The sequence below is a fragment of the Triturus cristatus genome, chromosome 10 (assembly GCF_964204655.1).
Source record: "Triturus cristatus chromosome 10, aTriCri1.1, whole genome shotgun sequence".
Lineage (NCBI taxonomy): Eukaryota > Metazoa > Chordata > Amphibia > Caudata > Salamandridae > Triturus > Triturus cristatus.
This window is the reverse complement of record NC_140593.1, coordinates 1,126,745,833-1,126,765,596: the sequence shown is the minus strand read 5'-3', so window position 1 is coordinate 1,126,765,596 and position 19,764 is coordinate 1,126,745,833. Positions and strand designations below refer to the sequence as shown.

The following is a 19,764-nucleotide window of genomic DNA, read 5'->3' as shown; positions in this document are numbered from 1 at the left end:
TCCTTGACCGGTCTGGCACTTGCTGGCCTTAATTGTGAGCCCGGCCCTTTGGAGAGCGGCCAGGACTTTGCCGAGGTGTCCCAAGTGCGCGGCCCAATGGTCGCTGAAGACTACAATGTCGTCGAGGTAGGCCGCGCTGAAGGTTTATAGCCCGGCCAGGACCTTGTTTACCAGCCTCTGAAAGGTCGCTGGGGCGTTCTTCATACCGAAGGGCATCACCCGAAAGTGGTAGTGCCCATCGGGGGTGGAAAAGGCGGATCGTTCCTGGGCGCCGGGAGTGAGCTTGATCTGCCAGTACCCAGCGGTGAGATCAAAGGTGCTTAGGTAGCGGGCGGCCCCTAAGCGATCGATCAGCTCGTCTGCCCGGGGCAGGGGGTGGGCATCGGTCTTGGTGACTGCGTTCAGGCCCCGGTAGTCTACACAAAATCGGAGTTCCGGAGAAGTACCGGGGGAGGCGGCCTTCTGCACCAAGACCACCGGGCTGGCCCACGGGCTGTCGGAGGGCTCAATGACTCCGAGGGCGAGCATCTTGGCGACCTCGGTCTGTATGCAGGCCCGGACTCGGTCAGGTACTCTGTAGGCGCGATGTCGCACAGGGGGGCTGTCCCCGGTATCCACGTCGTGTACGCACCAGGGGGTCACCCCGGGCGTGAGAGAGAAGAGGGCAGCGAAGGGTTGCAGCAGCCTCCGGCAGTCATGGCGCTGTTCTGGGGTCAGCGTGTCGGAGAGGTGGACTCCCTCTAAGGAACCGTCTTGGCCCGAGGACCCCAGGAGGTCGGGCAGGGGCTCGGAGTCGCTTTCGCCCCCATCATCAGTAGCCAGCAGCAGGCTTAGTTCAGTTCGGGCAAAGTGGGGCTTGAGCCGGTTGGCGTGCAGGACCCGGAGGGGGTGCCTCGGGGACTCCATGTCGACTAGGTAGGTGACGGGGCTCTTCCTCTCAACCACCTTGAAGGGCCCGGTCCACTTGTCCTGCAGGGCGCAGGGGTCCACGGGTGACATGACCCAGACTTGCTGGCCTGGCTCGAACTCGATGGTCGAGGCGTTTGCGTCATACCAGCGCTTCATGTCTTCTTGGCTGGCTTCGAGGTTGGCTTCTGCCAGGGCCCGGAACTTCCGAGTCTGGTTCCGCAGGGTCAGGAGGTACCGGTAGACGTCGGGGGGGGCATCTGGGACGTTCGCCTCCCAGCCCTCCTTGACCAGGCTGAGGGGCCCTCGGACGGGGTGCCCATACAATAGTTCGAAGGGGCTGAAGCCCAGGGATTTCTGCGGTACCTCTCGATAGGCGAACAGGAGGCAGGGCAGCAGGACATCCCACCTCCTCCGCAGGGGCTCTTCCAGACCCTTGATCATCCCTTTTAGGGTCCTGTTGAACCGCTCGACCAGTCCGTTCCCCTGGGGGTGGTAAGGGGTAGTGAATCTGTAGGTGACCCCACATTGTTGCCAGAGGGATTTCATGTACTTTGAAATAAAGTTCGTACCCCTGTCGCTCACCACTTTTCGGGGGAACCCCACCCTGGAGAAGATGCCCATCAGGGCCCGGCCCACCACTGGAGCTGTCACAGTGCGGAGTGGGATGGCCTCCGGGTATCGGGTGGCGTGGTCGACCAGTACCAGGATGAAGCGGTGTCCTAGGGCGGTTCGGGGGTCGAGGGGCCCCACGATGTCGATCCCCACTCGTTCGAACGGGGTGTGGACGGCTGGAAATGGTTGGAGGGGGGCTTTAACTCGACCCCCAGTTTTCCCGCTAGCCTGGCAGGTCTGGCAGGACCGGCAGTGGTGGTCCACATCTCTCCGCATTCGGGGCCAATAGAAATGGGTCACTAGGCGGCTGTAAGTCTTGTCCCGCCCGAGGTGTCCGGCGAGGGGCACGTCATGCGCCAGGTTCAGGAGGAACTTCCGGAACCGGAGGGGAACCACCAACACGCGGCCGTCTCCCAGCTCGGCGACTTTCTGCTCGCTGTATAGTAAGTCATTGTCCCAATAGGCCCAGTGGGTTCCCGTGGGGTCCCCCGAGGCCTGGGCAGCCGCTTGCTGTCGGGCCCCCTCGAGGGACGGGCAGGCCTTCTGTTCCTGCTGGAATTGTTCGCGGGTGGGGCCCCCATCGTGGCGCCACTGAGCCAGCTCGGGGATCTCGCTGAGGGAGGCGGCCTCGTCGGGAGACAGTTCGGACGGCCCGGCCTCATCGTCGGGTTCCTCCGTGCCGGAGGAGGGTGATAGTTCTGGGCCCGTAGGCTGGTCGGTGGCCGCGGAAGCGGTGGGTTGGGCGGTCATGGACCGGGTGGTGGCGCAGGCCCACTCAGGCAGCCCTAGCATCCCCAGATGCTCTCGGCGCTCCACCTGGGCCCAGGGGGAGCTCTCTAGGTCATTCCCCAGGAGGCAGTCCACGGGGGCGTCGTCGCGGACAGTCACTTTTAGGGTGCCGGACACTCCTCCCCACTCGAAGGGGATCCTGGCCATCCGGCACATGCTTTCGGTGTTGTCCGCGGTCCGGACAGGGCATAGGACATGTGGCAGGATTTGTTCGGGGGTCACTAGGTGGCAGCGGACAGCGGTCACGCTAGCCCCAGTGTCCCGGAGGGCTTCGGCCCGTCGTCCGTTGATGGTGACCCACTGCTGGTACTTCTGGGTGTTGCTTGGGATGGCCGCTCGGGGCACCATTTCTCGGGAGCCCAGGCAGACGAGCGACATGGCAGCTGGTTCCCACTCGGGGGACCCGTCCTCGCGGTTTTCCTCCTCTTCTTCTCCTTCCCCCAGGGCAGCGGCGGCTATTTGTCGGGGAGGGGGCTCAGCGGTCCCGTTTCGTCGGTTCACGGGGCAGGCCGGGTCGCTCGCATAGTGGCCGGTCTGCTGGCAGCCGAAGCAGGTCACTGGTGGTCGGGGTCCCGGTCGGGCGATGGGGGTCCCCCTTCGGCCCAGGGTCGGGGACGTGTGGTTGGCGGCTTGGCCTCTTGGCGGGCTTCTGGGCGGTCCGGCCGGGAATTCTCGGCTGCGGTGGGACCCCCCTCCTCCGCCCCGCTGGCGAGGGGGTCCCGTGGTACTCCGTTGGTAGTCCCCCACGGGGTTCCGGGGGACCCTTGTATTGACCCATCGGTCTGCTTCGGCGGCGAGCTTCTGGGGCTCGGTCAACTTACTGTCCAGGAGGTGTTGCCTTAGTTCTACAAAGCAGTTGTTGGCGAGGTGCTCCCAGACAATGAGGTCGAACAGTTCATTGTACGAGGTGACCTTGCTCCCTTTTATCCACCCTTCAAAAGCCCGGCTGAAGAAGTCCACGTACTCGACCCAGGTGGTACCGGGGAGCTTCTTGCAGTCCCGGAAGCGCTGCCGGTACATCTCGGCTGATAGTCTGTAGCGGGTGAGTAGGGCTTCCTTCATGTGATCGTAGGAGGTCATCACTGCGTCGGGGAGTTGCAGCAGGGTATCACGGCCCTCGCTGAGGAACCTCCCCCATAGGCCGGCACCCCAATCCTTCCGGGGTACCCGATGGGAGGTCATGGCTACCTCGTAGGCTCGGAACCACTGCTGGATGTCGTCGTTCTTGTAGTACTCTTTGACGACATCCTTGGGGATATGAACCTTTGGCTCGGTCAGTGGCAGAGCGTCCCGGGCCCCGGGGGTGCTGGTCTCCCCCGTTTTGGATTTCAGTTCGAGTTCTTTGAGGCTCCTCTCGTGCTCGAGGGTTAGCCGTCTCTCTTCGAGTTCCCGATGCCGTTTCTTTTCCTCGATTTCCTCTTGCAGCCGTAGTTGCTCCAGGGCTATTTTCTTCTCCGCCAGCTGGAGCTCGCCGTCCAGCCGGAGTCATGCGAGGTCCATTTCGTGTGCCCGGACCCTCTCCCATTCTCGTATTTCTTCGTGGGATAGGCTGGCTTCGGGGATGCCTCGCCCCCCATCTGTCGGGGTTGTGGTCGGCAGGTTTTCGTCCCGGGCCGAGGTCCCTTCGGTGCGGGGTGGAGTGGCCTCGGCTTCGGCCCAGGCTTTCAGGGCTTCCTGCATTTCTTCCTTGGTGCCCAATCCTGTGGTTGGGATCCCTTTGTCTTTGCAGAATTGTTTTAGTTCTTTGTGGGTGTATTCTTCCAGCTTTTCCAGCTGGAAGGTTGCGGCCACGGTTGCTTCTTGGCCGTCCATGGTTCCCTTTTTCTTTTTCCGTCTGGTTAGGTAGTGGGTGCGTTACTTGCTTGTACGATTGCGTCTGGCTCGGATCCCGTCGCTGGCCACCAAATGTTGGAGGGAGGACCACCGGGGAGTCGGAGGGACTACTCCGGGCACCTTCCTACCGCCAAGTTATAGCCGAGCGCCGCTGAGAAGCCTCCTAGGAGAGGTCCTTCTCCTATAATCGTACTAGGCCCAGTAACACCACCACACAGGACTCCGTATCAGTTGCTTATCTTGGTTCTTTATATAAAAAAGGAGCACGTTCAATATGTACAGTGGGATCGAGAGATCCAGTAAGAGTCTCAATGTCTTGGAAGGAATAGGGTAGCGGGACAGTCTTAGTACCAACCAGGTACGGGAGGGCTCTGCGCCAGACCTTGGATGCTGGTCTCAGGGCGGCTCGGACGTGGAGAGCCGCGACGGCGTCAGCAGGGCTCGGGTGGTAGTTCCGCTTGGGTCGAGCCGCGACACAGTCAGCAGGGCTCCGGTGGTAGGTCCGCTTCGGTCGAGCCGCGACGAGGTCAGCTGGGCTCTGATGGTCTGTTGCAACAAGGTCGGGCCGCGACGGCGTCAGCAGGGCCCCAAAGGTTCGTGAAAGTCTTGTAAGCACGGTGGAGCCGCGACGTCGTCAGCAGGGCTCAGCAGGTAGTTTCAGGAAGAGTCTTTCTCCGTAGGGTCAGCCGCGATCCGATCAGCAGGGCTCTTGACTCCAGGATACAACTGTCATCTTGTTGTCGGGTCGCCCCAGATATAGGTCTTGAGCCCTTTGATGTCCGGACCCTTGCGCCCAGGAGGGCGGAGAGGCCGGGTAGGGCGCGGCCAGACGCCCAGCAGGAGAGGCGCCAGGCCCCAGAGAGCTGTGGGGCGGTCGCACCTAGGTGTGGAAGGACGGTTGGGGGTCCCATCGATACTGCCCTCCGCCGGGAGTGGGAAGGGCTCACGTGGTATCCCCCGGGCCAGGGGTTGGCGCCTCGATGTCGGGCCTCGCTGGGACCGAGGCCGGGTAGAGCAGGGTCACGGAGGTGGTCACGTGGAGTGACGTGTAATCCAAGATGGAGGAGCCCCGAGGTGCATGGGACCTCGTGCGGCCGAGCGAGGGGGAACAGGACCACGCCACGAGGCCGGCTCCAACACCGTGCCGCTGCACACTTATCACCAGCTGTCAGTTTGGAATGTTGACAATTGACACCTGGTGACTGACGGAGGGGCTGTGTACCTTGCGCTCCACACTTCGCGGAGCACGTGTTGTTGTAATTAATAGACAAGTTACTTTTAACTCTACTACGTGTTTGAGAAGAGTTCTTAACAGTCAGCATATACTGTATCTGGTATTGACACTTGGGCAGGTAAGCCCTTTACTGAGCACCAGCGTTACAATGGAAAGCAGCACCTCTGTTCTGGACCATTCACGTAAAGCCTGAAGCACCCCGCAAATGTCACTGCCCAGGGCCTGGCACAGCGAGACTGGACAGCACCTTCGGCATGGCGTCACAACTCTCCGCCTCGTGCAGCATCAATGGCTACAGGTTCAAGGCTCTGGCGGCCTAACTGCCGCCGGACTGCCGCGGGTCGATTAGGAGGTAATGAGCTGAGGCCCACTGGCCATTGAGCAGTCCTCCAGTTGTGGTACGACCGCCCTTGGGCACGATCTCCTCTCGCTGATGAAGTTGCTCACTGGAGCCTCTCTGCCCGCTATGGATTTTCTTTCTTTTCACCGGTCTTTTGGGGCTGGGGACGGTCCACACCCTGCCCCAGACAGGACCGTGGGAGTCACCCTCAGTTTCTGTGATGCTACCAAGGCCAGCATGTCCAGGATGTAGCAGGACAATATGCGGGCCCGCATCAGAGCTTTTTACCACACGTCCGATGCAGCCTTCATCTTGGCCACACCCTTCGCCCATTTGTTCTTATAATGTACACATTTCTATTGCATAATTAGATAGGGTTGAATGCTCTCGGATCGAAGCCTCTCCCCTCTCCCAAAGTCAGATGGGGAGAGATCAGGGCCGACTCGTCTAATCTGTTCAACTGCTCAGGCCGCGAGGCAGGCGAAACTCACAGAGCAACCGGGTACGTTATTTATCGGGTGTGATAAATAGTGCTTGCTAAGAGTTTGTGGGGAATAACATGCAGATTTTGGTGTTTAACACGCCAAAATCCACATGATACACTAAATATCACATGCATTTCCACTGTTAACTTTCAGCAGGAAATGTATCAAAGCTTGAGGTATTTAATATTTAATGCATACAATAATTATCGGATTCGTTCAATACCTACCAACTCGTAATTCCGACCATTGCGTAAACAGAGGTTTACACACAGACCAACTCATAAACAGTCCATAGGACGTTTACGTCCCTATCAATCACAGGTGTACACGTCTATGGATTCCAGGACCACTAACGAAGCATTAGAAACCAACAGGGTGTCAGGCAGAGGGCAGCAGCAGGGTTCAGTCCAAGTGTAGCTGCCACTGATCAGCTGGGTTCTTCCAGGAAAACGCCTCTTGTACCTTGTTATGGCTCTGTAGCTTACACAGGTCAACCAACTTACCCTTGGAGTCCACTTCTTTGTCCTCGGTACAAACAGAAGCAGGTCCAAACTCTGAGGGCTCCTCCCAGGTCACAGACTGCAGGTCCTATCCTCTGTCCCTCACGGGTGATTTGCAGCGCCTTATAAATGATCGATTGATGGTCCTGTTCTTCCTGATGTAGTATTGTTGGATTTACTGACCATAATTTGTGTTTATTAAGAAATCACATTTTGCGATTTGGTCAATGAAATGTACTATTGTATATATGTTCCAAATAGCGATTTCTTGGGGTTTGCTGCCCTAAAATACATAAAAATGTGAACTGCGCCAAGACACACTATGATGTCCTAAGAATCAGGAAGTACATTTTAGTAATCTTATTCAAATACATTGGAGCTTGCAGGAAGCAAGTTTTGCGACTCTCAGCTACTGGTTTCTGCCACAGTGGCAAGTCAGGAAGGGAAATAGGAGAACACTCCCAGAAAAAGAAAGCAGAGATTTTTGGATGGTGAATTTGCTTTCCTAGTTGAGGACTATATAGCCAATAATGACAAACTATTTGGTAAAGCCTCCTTAACCATCCACAAAGAAGCACATCTGGAGTTGGATACAAAAAGGGGTTAATGCTGTGTGGATTACGACGCAGAGTCTGGCAGTGATTCGTAAAAGTGGAGACCTTCGCGCCAGAACAAAAGAGAAGTTGGCAATTAGCAGCTGAACAGGATCACCAGCAATCACCAGTCAGTCGCAGGGTCTTCCTGTAATCTTGAGTAAGCATTTTTGTCTCAAATTGCTCCAAATTATGCGAACAGGTGTAATTGAGTAATTTCGGTAGTTTCGTCTCACAAGAGTAACACGAAATTACTGAAATTACTCCGATTACTGCAGATTAATTAAAATTTTACCCAGATCCACAAAAGACAGGTTAGTGTAAAATGTTTTTAAAAAGACAGACACCATTTCTTTCCAATTAAACACCTTTATTATAACTGTAACTTTTGTGTAAAAAAGGGTTTCATTTGATTTAGGGACATTTCACGTGAAAATACATTTTCATTTCCTATGGTTTAAGGAATTTTTAGTACGATACAAATCATGCAGCTTTTAAGTCCCAAAATAATTGAAACTTAAATGTATGATTTTGTAATAATGCCTGATCGAAAAAGTCAAACTAAACTCATGCGGCATAATCCTGCAAAATACATAATTAAGAATTGAATCATATATTGATCATACTTCAACTTGTAAATATTTTCTTATGTCATAAACTGCAAAATACTGTTTTTAATACCTCATATAATACACTTTCCTGACAGATATATAAGCGAACATCACAGAGGGCCATGATGTGAAGACTGTGGATGAGGCAAAGGATCTGGACATACCCATCAATGATCTGCTTTGTCATTTGGAAGTATATTCAGTTTCAGAAGCAGTCCTTGTGCATTTTCTTGAATTTATGTGGTGTGGCTGAATTGATCTTTTCATAGAATTCAAGTTTTATTCTGGAACCTTTCCTATCTGGACCCCATGTTATCAGGATGTTTAAGATCTTCTGTAATCCAGTTTCCTAAACTCATCATCAAACAAAAATTTACTAATTTCCTTAATGATTATTTTAGCACACTTATTCAGAAGCTGTGGCACCGCATGGTTAACTGAATGCACAGTTTCTCTGTCCAATTTATGGCATACTTCTTCTGTAACTCTTCATCACGCCACTTCGTATAACATTCTCACTTTTTTGACATCTGATTGAATTAGAAAGACTTGTGGGACATGGTCACATTCTATTCTCTAAAATATTCAGAACTCTAAATAATGAAGTATCGAAACCTAGTCATTGTTCAAAACTGTTGACGTTTCCCAAGAACAGTAGCTATATCGAATTGGTATATCACGATATATAGTCTCTTCCCTTAAGCTCATTTATGTTAAAAGGGACGCACAGGGAGGAATCCTTCATAACACATCCTGAATTATAAGATTAGTTGTATTTCTTCAGATTGTAATTAATTCATTTCGAATTACTAATCAGAATGATCATACATATATACGTGAATATTTCATCCTTAGTTTCTAATAGGATGTACTGAATGTAATATCAAAGACTTTCTGGGGCCTATATTTATAAAAAAAACAGCCATCCATGTTTGTCAATAGTTACAGGTATTTCTATATATACAGAATCAGAATACCTGGACAATGAATTGAAACCCCAAATATCAGCACATTAATCCAGTTTCTAGCAAAATTCCCAAACCTTCCTTGATTCTACCCTTTTTTAGGTCTCGGCTAGCGTAGGCTGCGCAGACATGCGCAGTCTCGCTGGCGAGATTTAACGTTTTAGGTTAGATTTCTCTAGTGGGCTTTAAGCCCCGCCCCTCCTTTCCATTGGCTGGCGTCACCGTTTATGCTAAACGGTGGCCAGCCATTGGAAAGGAGCATCTCGTGACGTACACTTTTCGCTTTTAGAGCCGTCCCAGTTGGACTGGCTGCCCCGACTTACTGCTGGCGTAAAAGTTTTTTTTATCTTTATGGGGCCAAACACATGGCCCCATAAAGATAAGAAACCAGCCATGCGAGACAGTCCAACTGGGACGGCTCGCGAGCCAGTCCAAACTGGGACGGCTCTTAAAGAGGAAAGAGGAAAAACAACGTAATTGCAAGCACTTGGTTTCCAAACGTTGGCATGTATGGTGGCTAAGACGCACTCTTAAAAGCTGAGAGCACCCTTTGCTTTAATGTGCGCTTTAATTTTCAGTATGCGCCAGTAAGCGAAAAGTGAATTGTGCACCATAACTGAACAGCGTCTTGTATGACATTACTGCACAATGCTACATATAAGCAAGTACTGAACTAGGCAGTGCGTGTACCATGGCGGCTTTGGCATCCCGAGTGAACACAAATTATCCGATCTGTAGCTTCTCTTCTGGTTGCACACAGCGAGCAGCCAGAAGCCACTGTGCGCACCCGGGGATCAATACCCCGCAACCGAAAGCCCAGCGCACGCTCCCCATTCAGACTCGGCTAAGCCGCACATCGGAGAGTGACTCTGCAAGATGACGCACATCCGGATACACAGACATTCCTCCGTTTTACTCACAAGAAGGCGGACATCTTTAAATGAGTTCATTTAAGCGATTTAATATCAGCCGCATTTATTTCTGTGATACTTCAAACAGTATTTTAAGTATATTTGTTTTGTTCAGTGTGAATCCTATTGCAGTATAATTGTGAAAGTACAGAACCATACTACTGATTGGTAGCATTTTTGTAAAGTATTCCACGAAAATACATGTGTTAAAAACTATGTTTTTACTGATATTTTGTTTATTGCCCTGTATTATGTGCTTTGACATTTTGCGTTGGTGTAACGAACATGACTCCTGTTCTAAGATGGCGGCTGGTTGGAGGGTGCGGTCTGTTTTAATGATCTCAGGCACCGCACTGACTCACCTCAGGCTGGCAGCTCTGAAGGTGCAGGGCAGGGATTTTGGGTGAGTTGCAGGAGTGACGGCGCTACGCATGAGCTAGGAGTATCGTTATTTGCATTGCCTGAATATCCCGCAGTAAGATTGTTTTGCTAGGCAGGTCCAACGTCCATGCGCCCCTGAGGCTTGTATTTGCGGTGCTATTGCTGGTGAGATCATTGATGTATGCATCCCATTCCCAACGCAACTGCATAGTTAACAAATTTGATGCGGGATACTAAAGCATCAAAGTTTTTTTTTTAGCAATGTGAGTAAAAACTTTTAGAAAAGGCAATATCTTGAGTTTAGACAGAATTAGTTGTGTGGTCATCATGCAGGACATGGAAAAACTTGTTCGGTGAGGGCGTGCTCAATTGGTATGTTGTTGTGAGACCAGCCTACCTTTACGGTGGGCGTGTTCAGGGAGACGAGCCCTGGATGCTGGTGATGATGGAGTGTGTCTCACAGCCACGACAGTCGTGCTGCCATTGGACAGCCTCCTCCCCGGCATGGGCAGGCCTCCTTACAATGGCTTGTATTTTATTCCTTTCTCTTAATTTTATTCTTTACTTTTTTATTCTTGTGTGTTTAATTGTTTTATTTTAATTTATTTAGACATTGCACTCTGCCTATTTATTTATTTTACGGAATTTATTAAGCACTTTTATCCGAAGCGCTAATTACATGAAAAGGTAGAGCACAGCACAAAGCAAGAGACTTTAGGGACATGAACAACAAGCATTGGAAATGCAATAGGCCTTGCCCTTTATTAAGTTAAAGCCATTTGCTTTGCTAATGGTATTATATAGCAAAGCAAATGGCTTTAACTTAATAAAAGGCGAGGCCTATTGCATTTTTAATGCTTGTCCTCTGAATTGCTTTTCTGTAATATGACTCAAGGTTTTTTTTAGATCGAGAATGACATTTGTGGAAGATTACAACACAAAGACTTGCCTTTAAGGGTGGACAAATTAGTTTGGTTTCTGCTACAAGAGGGCAATATTGGTCCTACTACATAATATCAGACAAAGACACTATTTCTAAACATACACCCGATAATGCTATAGGCTGTCCGACACCCTTCGGATGAAAGGAAATTATCTTTGTGGCCATTACAGTTGATTTGTGAGAATGTGATAGAAATTATGTAGAAATGTCTCAATTGTGTACAGCAGTGATTTCTCCATGGGAGAAAGAACACGAGAAAGCATTTGTAAATGTAAGGTTGCTATTATCAATGTTTCTGCACTGTATGCTTGCTACGTCGAGAAGCCATGTATAATCTTACTTTCCATGTTTTGACCGAAGAGACGTGGTCGGGGGAAGAACGTTCTGATAAGCCAGATGAATACATATGTGTGGGAAAGTTGACCTCGATCAAAACATTCTAGGATGAAGTTTGTGCCCTCAAATGTCATATGATGAACTGGGCATTAATAGCGTCTTATTGAACCAAGCAGGTGAAGGGGTATGTGTGGCGATTTTGTTGTATGTGTCTGAATGTCATAGTGATATGTCTGTCTGTCATGAAGAGATTATTAAAGAATATCTTATGGGGGCTGTGAATTATTTATAAGGTAATTATCCAGTGAATAGATGCACATTTCAAGGGACAGGGTGTTCATTCTTGAATCTGCCTTGATGGTGCCTGTCAGTTGACCTCAGTATGCACCTAAGTAAATCAATCAGTAAATGGGCTGGACATATGATGATCTGATAATTCTGGTGATATCTGCCTTGTGAGATAACTTGCTGTTCTGCCCACAGTGCTTGACAAGTTAATGTGCGTAAATCACAACAAATGTATATAAAAATTGATCTACATATCTGAGTCTTTTCTCATTCCTCTGTCTTTCTTTGACTTCTTTTTCCCTTTCCTTGGTTATTTATAGCAGCCCCTAAATCAGGGTTACACCTGGTGCCACGACAATTAATAACATTTGGGTGATGAAAACAAATGAGCAGTGAAAAAAACACATACAAATGCCACAGAATAACTTTCATAAAGAATAATACAACAGGGGCCCAACTTTATTGAAAGCTTTGTGAAGCAAATATTATATTAAGGCATATGTACAAAATATAAAATATAGCAATCTAAAATATATTCACCAAAACATTTGTGTTTAGCGATAATACAGCTCATTTGTTTTTGGTACCCTTGCAAGTCCATTCAGGTGTCATGCTTTCAAGAATGTCTATGACATCCCACATTTCCTTGAAGACACAGAAAGGAGACATTTCAACTGGTGGAACTGTAACTATGTGTAGAATTATGCAAGTGTACATTGCATATGAAGGTACTTTTGCACATTTAAATTGTTTTGTTTCCTACCTATTCTTCTCCATTCTCATTTGGGAAATGCACTTACTCCTACTCTTGACAGTGCAAATTTGCTTGCATTTCAGGATAGAAAATGTCCTGCAAATCGTTGGTGAATGCCAACAAACTGACAAGTTAGTAGATGTTCACCAACTTTTACCCACGGACCTACCTACCAATAAAAAAGACCTGCCCCTTGCATCTAAATTTTCAAATGCAAAAAAACTGCCAATTTCTATATTTGTATATGGAAAACTAAGCTATTGCTAATTCTCTCAATCAGGAAAGTGGCTTTCCATGACCAAAGTAAACATTTTGGGCACCTACGTTTATTTGACGTGATCAATTTTTTGTAAATCTGCACTAGAAATTCAACCTTTATAATGATGATGTAAATTCTACACATTGTAATATGGGATTTCCAAGGATTATGTGACTTTATTCAGTAAACAATAACTTAGTGGTAACATTTCGAACAGTCAGAACATGTAATTTTTTAAGTCATGCAATTGAAAATGAATATATCCAAAATGATTTTTGAAAAGTCGAGCAAATGATTTCAAACTACAATCATACTACACAACTTCATAAATTATCCCCAAAAAAGTAATACAGGTCACAAAAAATGTGTTCTTTTGGCAGTCATTTTCCTACCTGAAACCACACAAACATGGATTTGTCTCTTAAAACATCAAATCCCTGATCCATCCAATGCTTCATTTGATTTTGATAGAGTTATATCCCATTCTGGCGCAAGCTTCCAGCCATGTGTAGGTACTATACCAATAAGTGTTGAAACCCACTATGCACTCCATAATAAATGCATCTTCCACATTGTATATACAATTTAAAAATCCTTGTCTACCCTAGCATTCCTCATGTCTGTACAGCAGACATCAGCTTTAGCTAGGCAAAGTAACTCAGTATGTGGGTTTACTTTGGCTTTTTAACATTTTTCATACTACAGATTTGATTATTAAATATGAAAGAGCACACATGCCACAAGAATGGCTCTTGGTTATTCACATCTGCATCCATGTGTCTCTATTGTCAATTTCTTCTTGTGATTTCAATTGAGCATTGTGATGAAAGTTGTGCTGGTGTGACAAAAGGGATCTGACAATTTTGACCAATAAAAGGTGAGAATTTCATCCAGATCAGTAGGTAGATAAATGATTTAGAAAAATAAATTACAACATTAATAAAGCAAAATGGAGATAATTATTAGATAGCAATCTAACTGATCACGCAATATTACAAAATATGTGGTATGCCTGATATCAATAAAAATAGACAAAACCTGTGCTTTAAAGTCCTACCGGATGCAAGATGTGATATCCTTGAGTTTGTAGAGAACACCTTATATAGTACAAAGATAACAATCCATAGTAAGAGGCAAGAGAATGTCTTATTTGTATCCTGATAATTGTCAGTGGTACAGCTCACAAAGGAGAGACTTTCGGTCATTGAGAAATCTAGTCTTGTTTATTTTCAGAGGGGGTTGATGTAGTAGGATATGACCAGGGTGATTAACCCGACATTAGTGTATCAGGACATCTTAATCCGGGCATTGTAAGCCCTCTTTCTTTGACGCATATGATGATCCTTCAGTTTCATGATGAAATGTTTTTAGTTCCATTTGACAAAAGTAAACAGTGATATAAGGAGATAACGAACGTTCAGGAGGGCATCTTTATGAAGAGTAAGCACAGACCAGCGACAAAAGTGCAGAACACAAAATCTGAGCCTGTTACATCAGCTGAGAGAGCACAGAGTCTCTTTGAATAGTGATCACAGTGCTCCATCCAACCTGAAAACAAGCTGAGTTGGCTCGTCAGTTAATGCAAATATTATTCAAAATGTATTATACACACTGTCTTATTTTTCTATGTAGCAAACTTTCAGAATTTAGAATAGCGCTTTGTACAAATAATCAGCCTGCATTAATACAATTTACGCTCAAAACTCAAACAAAATACTCCTAGTTTGCTCAACAAGCAGAGACAGATTGGCTTAGAAAGGTAACCTTGTGGAATGCACACCCTTTCTCAGTCCCCACATTCGCAAAATTTGTGATAAAAGCGTGATTTGCAGGCAGAATATAGCTTACTATAAGGCACATTTCTAAAAACGGATACTTTAGCGAACAAAGAAAGAGTATAACATTTAAACTGTGCCACGTTTGCAGTGCTCTCTAGATTTGACCTATGTTAGTTAACAAAGGTGTTACAAACCAACTCCAGTTGATTGGTACCCAACCTAAGATAAATACTAAATTTAATTTTAAGACAAATTTCATAGGTTGAGCAAGTGTGAGCCATCTTTGTGTGGCCTATCCACGCAGGACATCATGTTTCCTGTACAAGGTTTTTATTTTGCATACTATTTCTAAGCACAGTTTTTCTTTTGAAAGGCACCAAGGCTATACCTCCTAGTTATGTGACTTAAGTTTGGACCAATCAGCTCTCTTGGCAACCAGTAGGACTCTACAGTCTCTGTACCTTCTATTTCAGTCTGTCTGCTGTTCTGTCAGTGACCTCTTTGACTTCCAAAAATCAGATCATTGACAGACTCAGTTCTCTAAGCTCTTATCACCTAGCTTAGACCACTCTTGCCCCTTGGGATGGTCTATCCGGAGACCTCATTGGCAGTTGTTTCATTGCCATCTGGAATATCCAAGGTTTCACAGATCAGAAGTATCTGTCGGCGTATTTGTGCTGACAGGTTCTGTATCTTCCTGGATTTCTGCTTCAGCCTGGCCACCATTCTCCTGGTCTCCTGTGTCTTTCGCTCCCATTCCTCCTTCAGCTCCAGGTAGCAGTTGTGCTGATCACGGTTCCAGATGGTGAGTAGCATGCCGCAGCCAGAGTGGCATAGCTCTTTCCAATGCTGGCAGCTGGCCAGGTGAGCCTCCATGTCCCTGCGCAGAACCTCAGTGGGGCAGCCCTCGTTGACGCACTTCAGCAATGCAAAATCGCACGATGAAGAGTGCTCATCCAACCGGGATACAGGAAACTTCAGGGAGCATCCATGCTGTTCATATTGGCACTGCGGGCAGAAAGAAAAGGATATATAATAAGAAGAGGAATTTGGGTACCAAGAATTTGAAGAGGGTAGAAGCACATACCTGTGGGTAAATACTACACAAACACCATTTTATTAACATCACTGTGAGTGCATTTTATTCTCGTGAAAGAAAAAGCTTATGTGACTAATGGCTGCCAGGCCCTTTCTCACTACCCATTCATTGCCTACTCCTCATCCAGAGTTTCTATAGCATATCCAGGTTTATCCATGCTATCTCACCTTATTGTCACCTTATTTCAAATAGTGATTCATATCACATTCCTGACATTTGTTAGCAGGAAAAATAACATATTTTACTATTACCTACTTTGATGGTGCTTTGTTTAAACACCTGGGAAAGATGGAAGGCTGAGTTGGCCTTACTCATCTACAGATTTACGCTGATGCCAGCACAGGGCGTTTATGTCACTAAGCCCTCTTGCCAGCAGGGTTACTGTTCAGTATCCATCAATGGTACTGGGACTTTGTTCTGTGTTCTCACTTCCTTTTACATACAAAATGACAACTTCTGATATTCATGAACCTCCCCATGCCTGCTCATCATTTTCCTATTCAACCTTGAGTTCTTGAAGACCTCTTCCTAGGACAATATGCATCTCTCAGTATTTTAATTCATTTTAACAATTTCGTTGGCTTTATCAATTAGTCTCTTTATACTTACCTCTACTGTGCACTTGATTACATTTGTTAGACCAGAGACTACCCTTATGTGGCCAGTTGGTTTAACCAGTTATAATTCTGGTCTACCTTTCGTTGGTACTTCCCTTTCAGAAACGGCAGTCTTCAGAAATTAACCCTATCCTTCAGATGAGGCCTCACAAGGGATGTGTGCATTGTTCACACTAGTTAGACCTCTCCTTTTGCCCTCCCGACAACACTGTCACATAGTTAATCTCCTTGAGTTCTTCCAGTAAGGTAACTCCAAGATCACACTCCTATTTGGCAACATTCAGAGCCCAATTTACAAAGGTATATTAGCATGTTTATATCTCCACATGTGTAGATCTGTACCTACGTAGGTGTAAATCTGCACGTGGCAGGTATTCACAATGTCCATGTTGTTTATTTACATATATATGGAGACATATGAATCTCCAGCTCTTCAAATTCCTACAACTACATTTATGACCAAATGTTACTATGCGTAACTTTCCGCCTGTTTGCGTACATCTCAACCACCGGAGAGGAGAGCTCCTTATAGAAAATAATAGGGAGTTTTAAAACAATTACTTTTCATTTAAAAATAAATAAAGATGATTTATTTCTCAATCAAAAAATATTAAAACACCCTTTTCTAACTCCAATTCACCTAAGACTACCACAATAGGAATGTATAATACAACTCTATTAAAACTTAAAATGGTATTAAATCTTCACTTTATGAAAAATGTATTTTAATTTTCTTTCTATTTCAAATAAATTTTATATTTTCCTACCCAGCCCCTCACGGTACCATTTGGGTTGAATATGTCACAATCTTGAATTCAAGTTATGTATTATCTTAACGGTGATGTAGATTTGTTTTTGAAAATGAACTACCACTTCCAATATATTTTATCAATATGTTATTGTGTATATTAAAACATTAACATTTATATGTTTTTACTTTTTCAAAATCTTAAGTAATTAGGGTAAAAATAATTTAAACAAAGTTTAATTTAAAATGTTATTTAGTTTAATATATGGTATACTTTTCACCGTGTATTAGTGTTCTTGCCTACCACCAATGAGTGATTGTAATTATTTCCTATTCTTCAACCATTCCGCCTTGCCACTCCCACATGTACTACTAAATCCCGTACTTATGTGTGCAGAATAACAGAGATCTCCATACAGACAACATAAAAGAGGCATTGGAGGAGCTCACGGGCCGGAGGTTAGTGAATTTCATTTTTCTGAAAACAAAGTAATACTTTTGCAATGTTTGTGAATCATTTGTGTAATTTCTTTTCATTCTTTTTCTGTATCCTTCCTGCATTTATCACCAAATATTAGCCTGTGGTAAGTATGACCCAAACATCAAGTGAATTGAATACACCCACAACTCTAACTCAACAGCAGTGAAAAAAGCTGATGAAAATTATGTTTGCACTCTTTTTTACACTACAGTAGAGGTCTACATGAGGCCCTTGAATCTGTATTTTTCTATGTGGAAGAAGGCTCCATTTTCACTTGACTAACATGGCGATATTTCAATTTAATCCCGTGCTAGAAAGTGACCACCGTGAAGGCCATATTTCAGAAAAGTGAAAGCGCGACAATTGATCCAGTCACCCTTGATTAGAGCCCGTCAACATTGACTAGGTGGAACCTGTAGGGCCTAGGATTGGTGAGGTGTATTAGAAGCAGACAGCAGAGCTATCCTATCTTCATAAGCTAACAAGAGACAGCATCTTGAGTGTCTTGGGTAAAGACTTGCTTGGGCAACGACACACGTGCACTCTACCTTGACTTCCAGCCTGTTGATTCTCTTGTTGAGACGATGCACGAGGACCAGCAGTCGCCCACGGACTTCAGTCCTGCAGCAGGGACAGGTGTGGTGCCTGGAGTGGAAGACAGATGGGTGAAGCATTAATACACATCAGCATTTCCAATTATATTCAATATATGGCATATTATGTTAGTTACATTTTACAACGTCACAACGGATCCATTGGGCACGATTTTTGCTGTTTTAATGTTAAATAATGAAGACGTCAGGCATTGCTACTATGTCAACTGGCACCTTATATCAAAGTGGAGACTTGCACAAAAATTGAGCTTTTTGATTTTGCGCTGTTATTGCAACCCGTGTAATAGTGTGCCGGACAAAAACGTTTTTGCTACTATTTAGTATTGAAAGATGTAGGTTTTGCATTTAGTAGTAGCTAGGCAAAATTATCTTACATCTTTCCAAAGCAAGGGGCTGCTTCTACCAACTTGAAACCCATTTTTAAAAAGTAAGCATGGATTTAGCTTGGTTGAGTTTTAGTGGTTGGTTGTTAGTTTAAATTGCCAATCAGAGGCTATTAACATACCCCATCTTTGAACAGTTAATGTTAATGTTAATGTTAATAGAAATGTATAGAGCGCACGTACACCGGGTGGCTTCATGGCGCTAAGGCTCAAAAGGCTGTCAGAAAAGACAGAAGCTAACCCTGTGTAAATAGCCATGTTTTCAAGGATTTCCTGAACTGCAAAAGGTCTGTGCAGGATCGTATTTCATGCGGAAAAGATAGATTATAATATAATAACGATAGTAAAACAAAAATACGTTTCTTTCATCTGAGTCATGTGATATTGGTTCATAAGTTGTGTTATACCTCACTGCCTGGTTTCTAGTAAAGTCACATACGATGGTCCCTGCCTGGCTCCCAACAGAACCACGGTCGTTCCAGCCCAGGTTCCAGTAAACCTACGCACCACGGTCCCTGCCTTGCAGCCAATAAAGCCACATACAGCCGTCTCTGACCAGCTCCCAACAAAGGTGTGGAGACCAGTACCTGCCCTGCTTGCAGCAAAGACGCATACTTTAGTCTCTATCTGGCTCCCAGCAAAGCCGCGTACAGTCAGTCATCCCCAGCTGGCACCCAGCAAAGCTGCAAACACCATTTCCCTCAGTTCTAAGCAAAGCCACTTGCAGTGGTCCCTACCAAGCTCCCGGCCAAACCCCAGACATCAGTCCCCACCCAGCTCAGTAAAGCTGAATACTGCAGCCCCCATTCAGATCCCAACAGTGCCAGGGATTCCATTTTAAAAAGGCAAACGTGTGCCTCTCTTGGTCCCAAGGATATATGTGGTAACTTCTGCTACTGTACAAATTGCAATTATGAGTTTTGTGATAAATATCGGAAAGGCATACCTACCAATATTTATTGGGAAAAATGCACTGAATTTACAGAAACATGCACACTTAGGTGCAGGAAACATGCCACTGTCCAACAACGTATAATTGGCTGATATTTATCGCACTTGATAAATTCTCAATCAGTGGAGTCACATTTTATCACACCAATTACCAGGCCATTCATAATGAGGGCCTACATCCCAATTACTCCAAAGAGAGGGGACAATGGGCTTTTGGTAAGGTCCAGTGTACACGCCCTAGACTGTCAAAAGGAAAAAGGGTACGAAGTTCCTTGGTGCCTTAGAAATCTTGGTCAGAGACCTAGTTATAGTCACTTGAGGCAGGTTGACCTGTCAGTTGATTAGTGGGA

At 46.2% G+C, this 19,764-nt stretch overlaps 1 protein-coding gene across 1 annotated transcript in view; it reads right to left on the bottom strand.

Annotated features, from left to right (window-relative positions):
* Window positions 1-12,188: 12,188 nt before the first annotated feature.
* Window positions 12,189-19,764, bottom strand: part of RNF151 (ring finger protein 151) — a 33,562-nt gene continuing 25,986 nt past the window's right edge. Inside the window, exons 3-4 of the mRNA XM_085630227.1 lie at window positions 18,015-18,111; window positions 12,189-15,529 (exon numbers count right to left, since the gene is read on the bottom strand). Coding sequence (XP_085486353.1) covers window positions 15,110-15,529; window positions 18,015-18,111 — 517 coding nt within the window. The 3' untranslated portion in view covers window positions 12,189-15,109. The remainder of the gene's footprint in view (window positions 15,530-18,014; window positions 18,112-19,764) is intronic.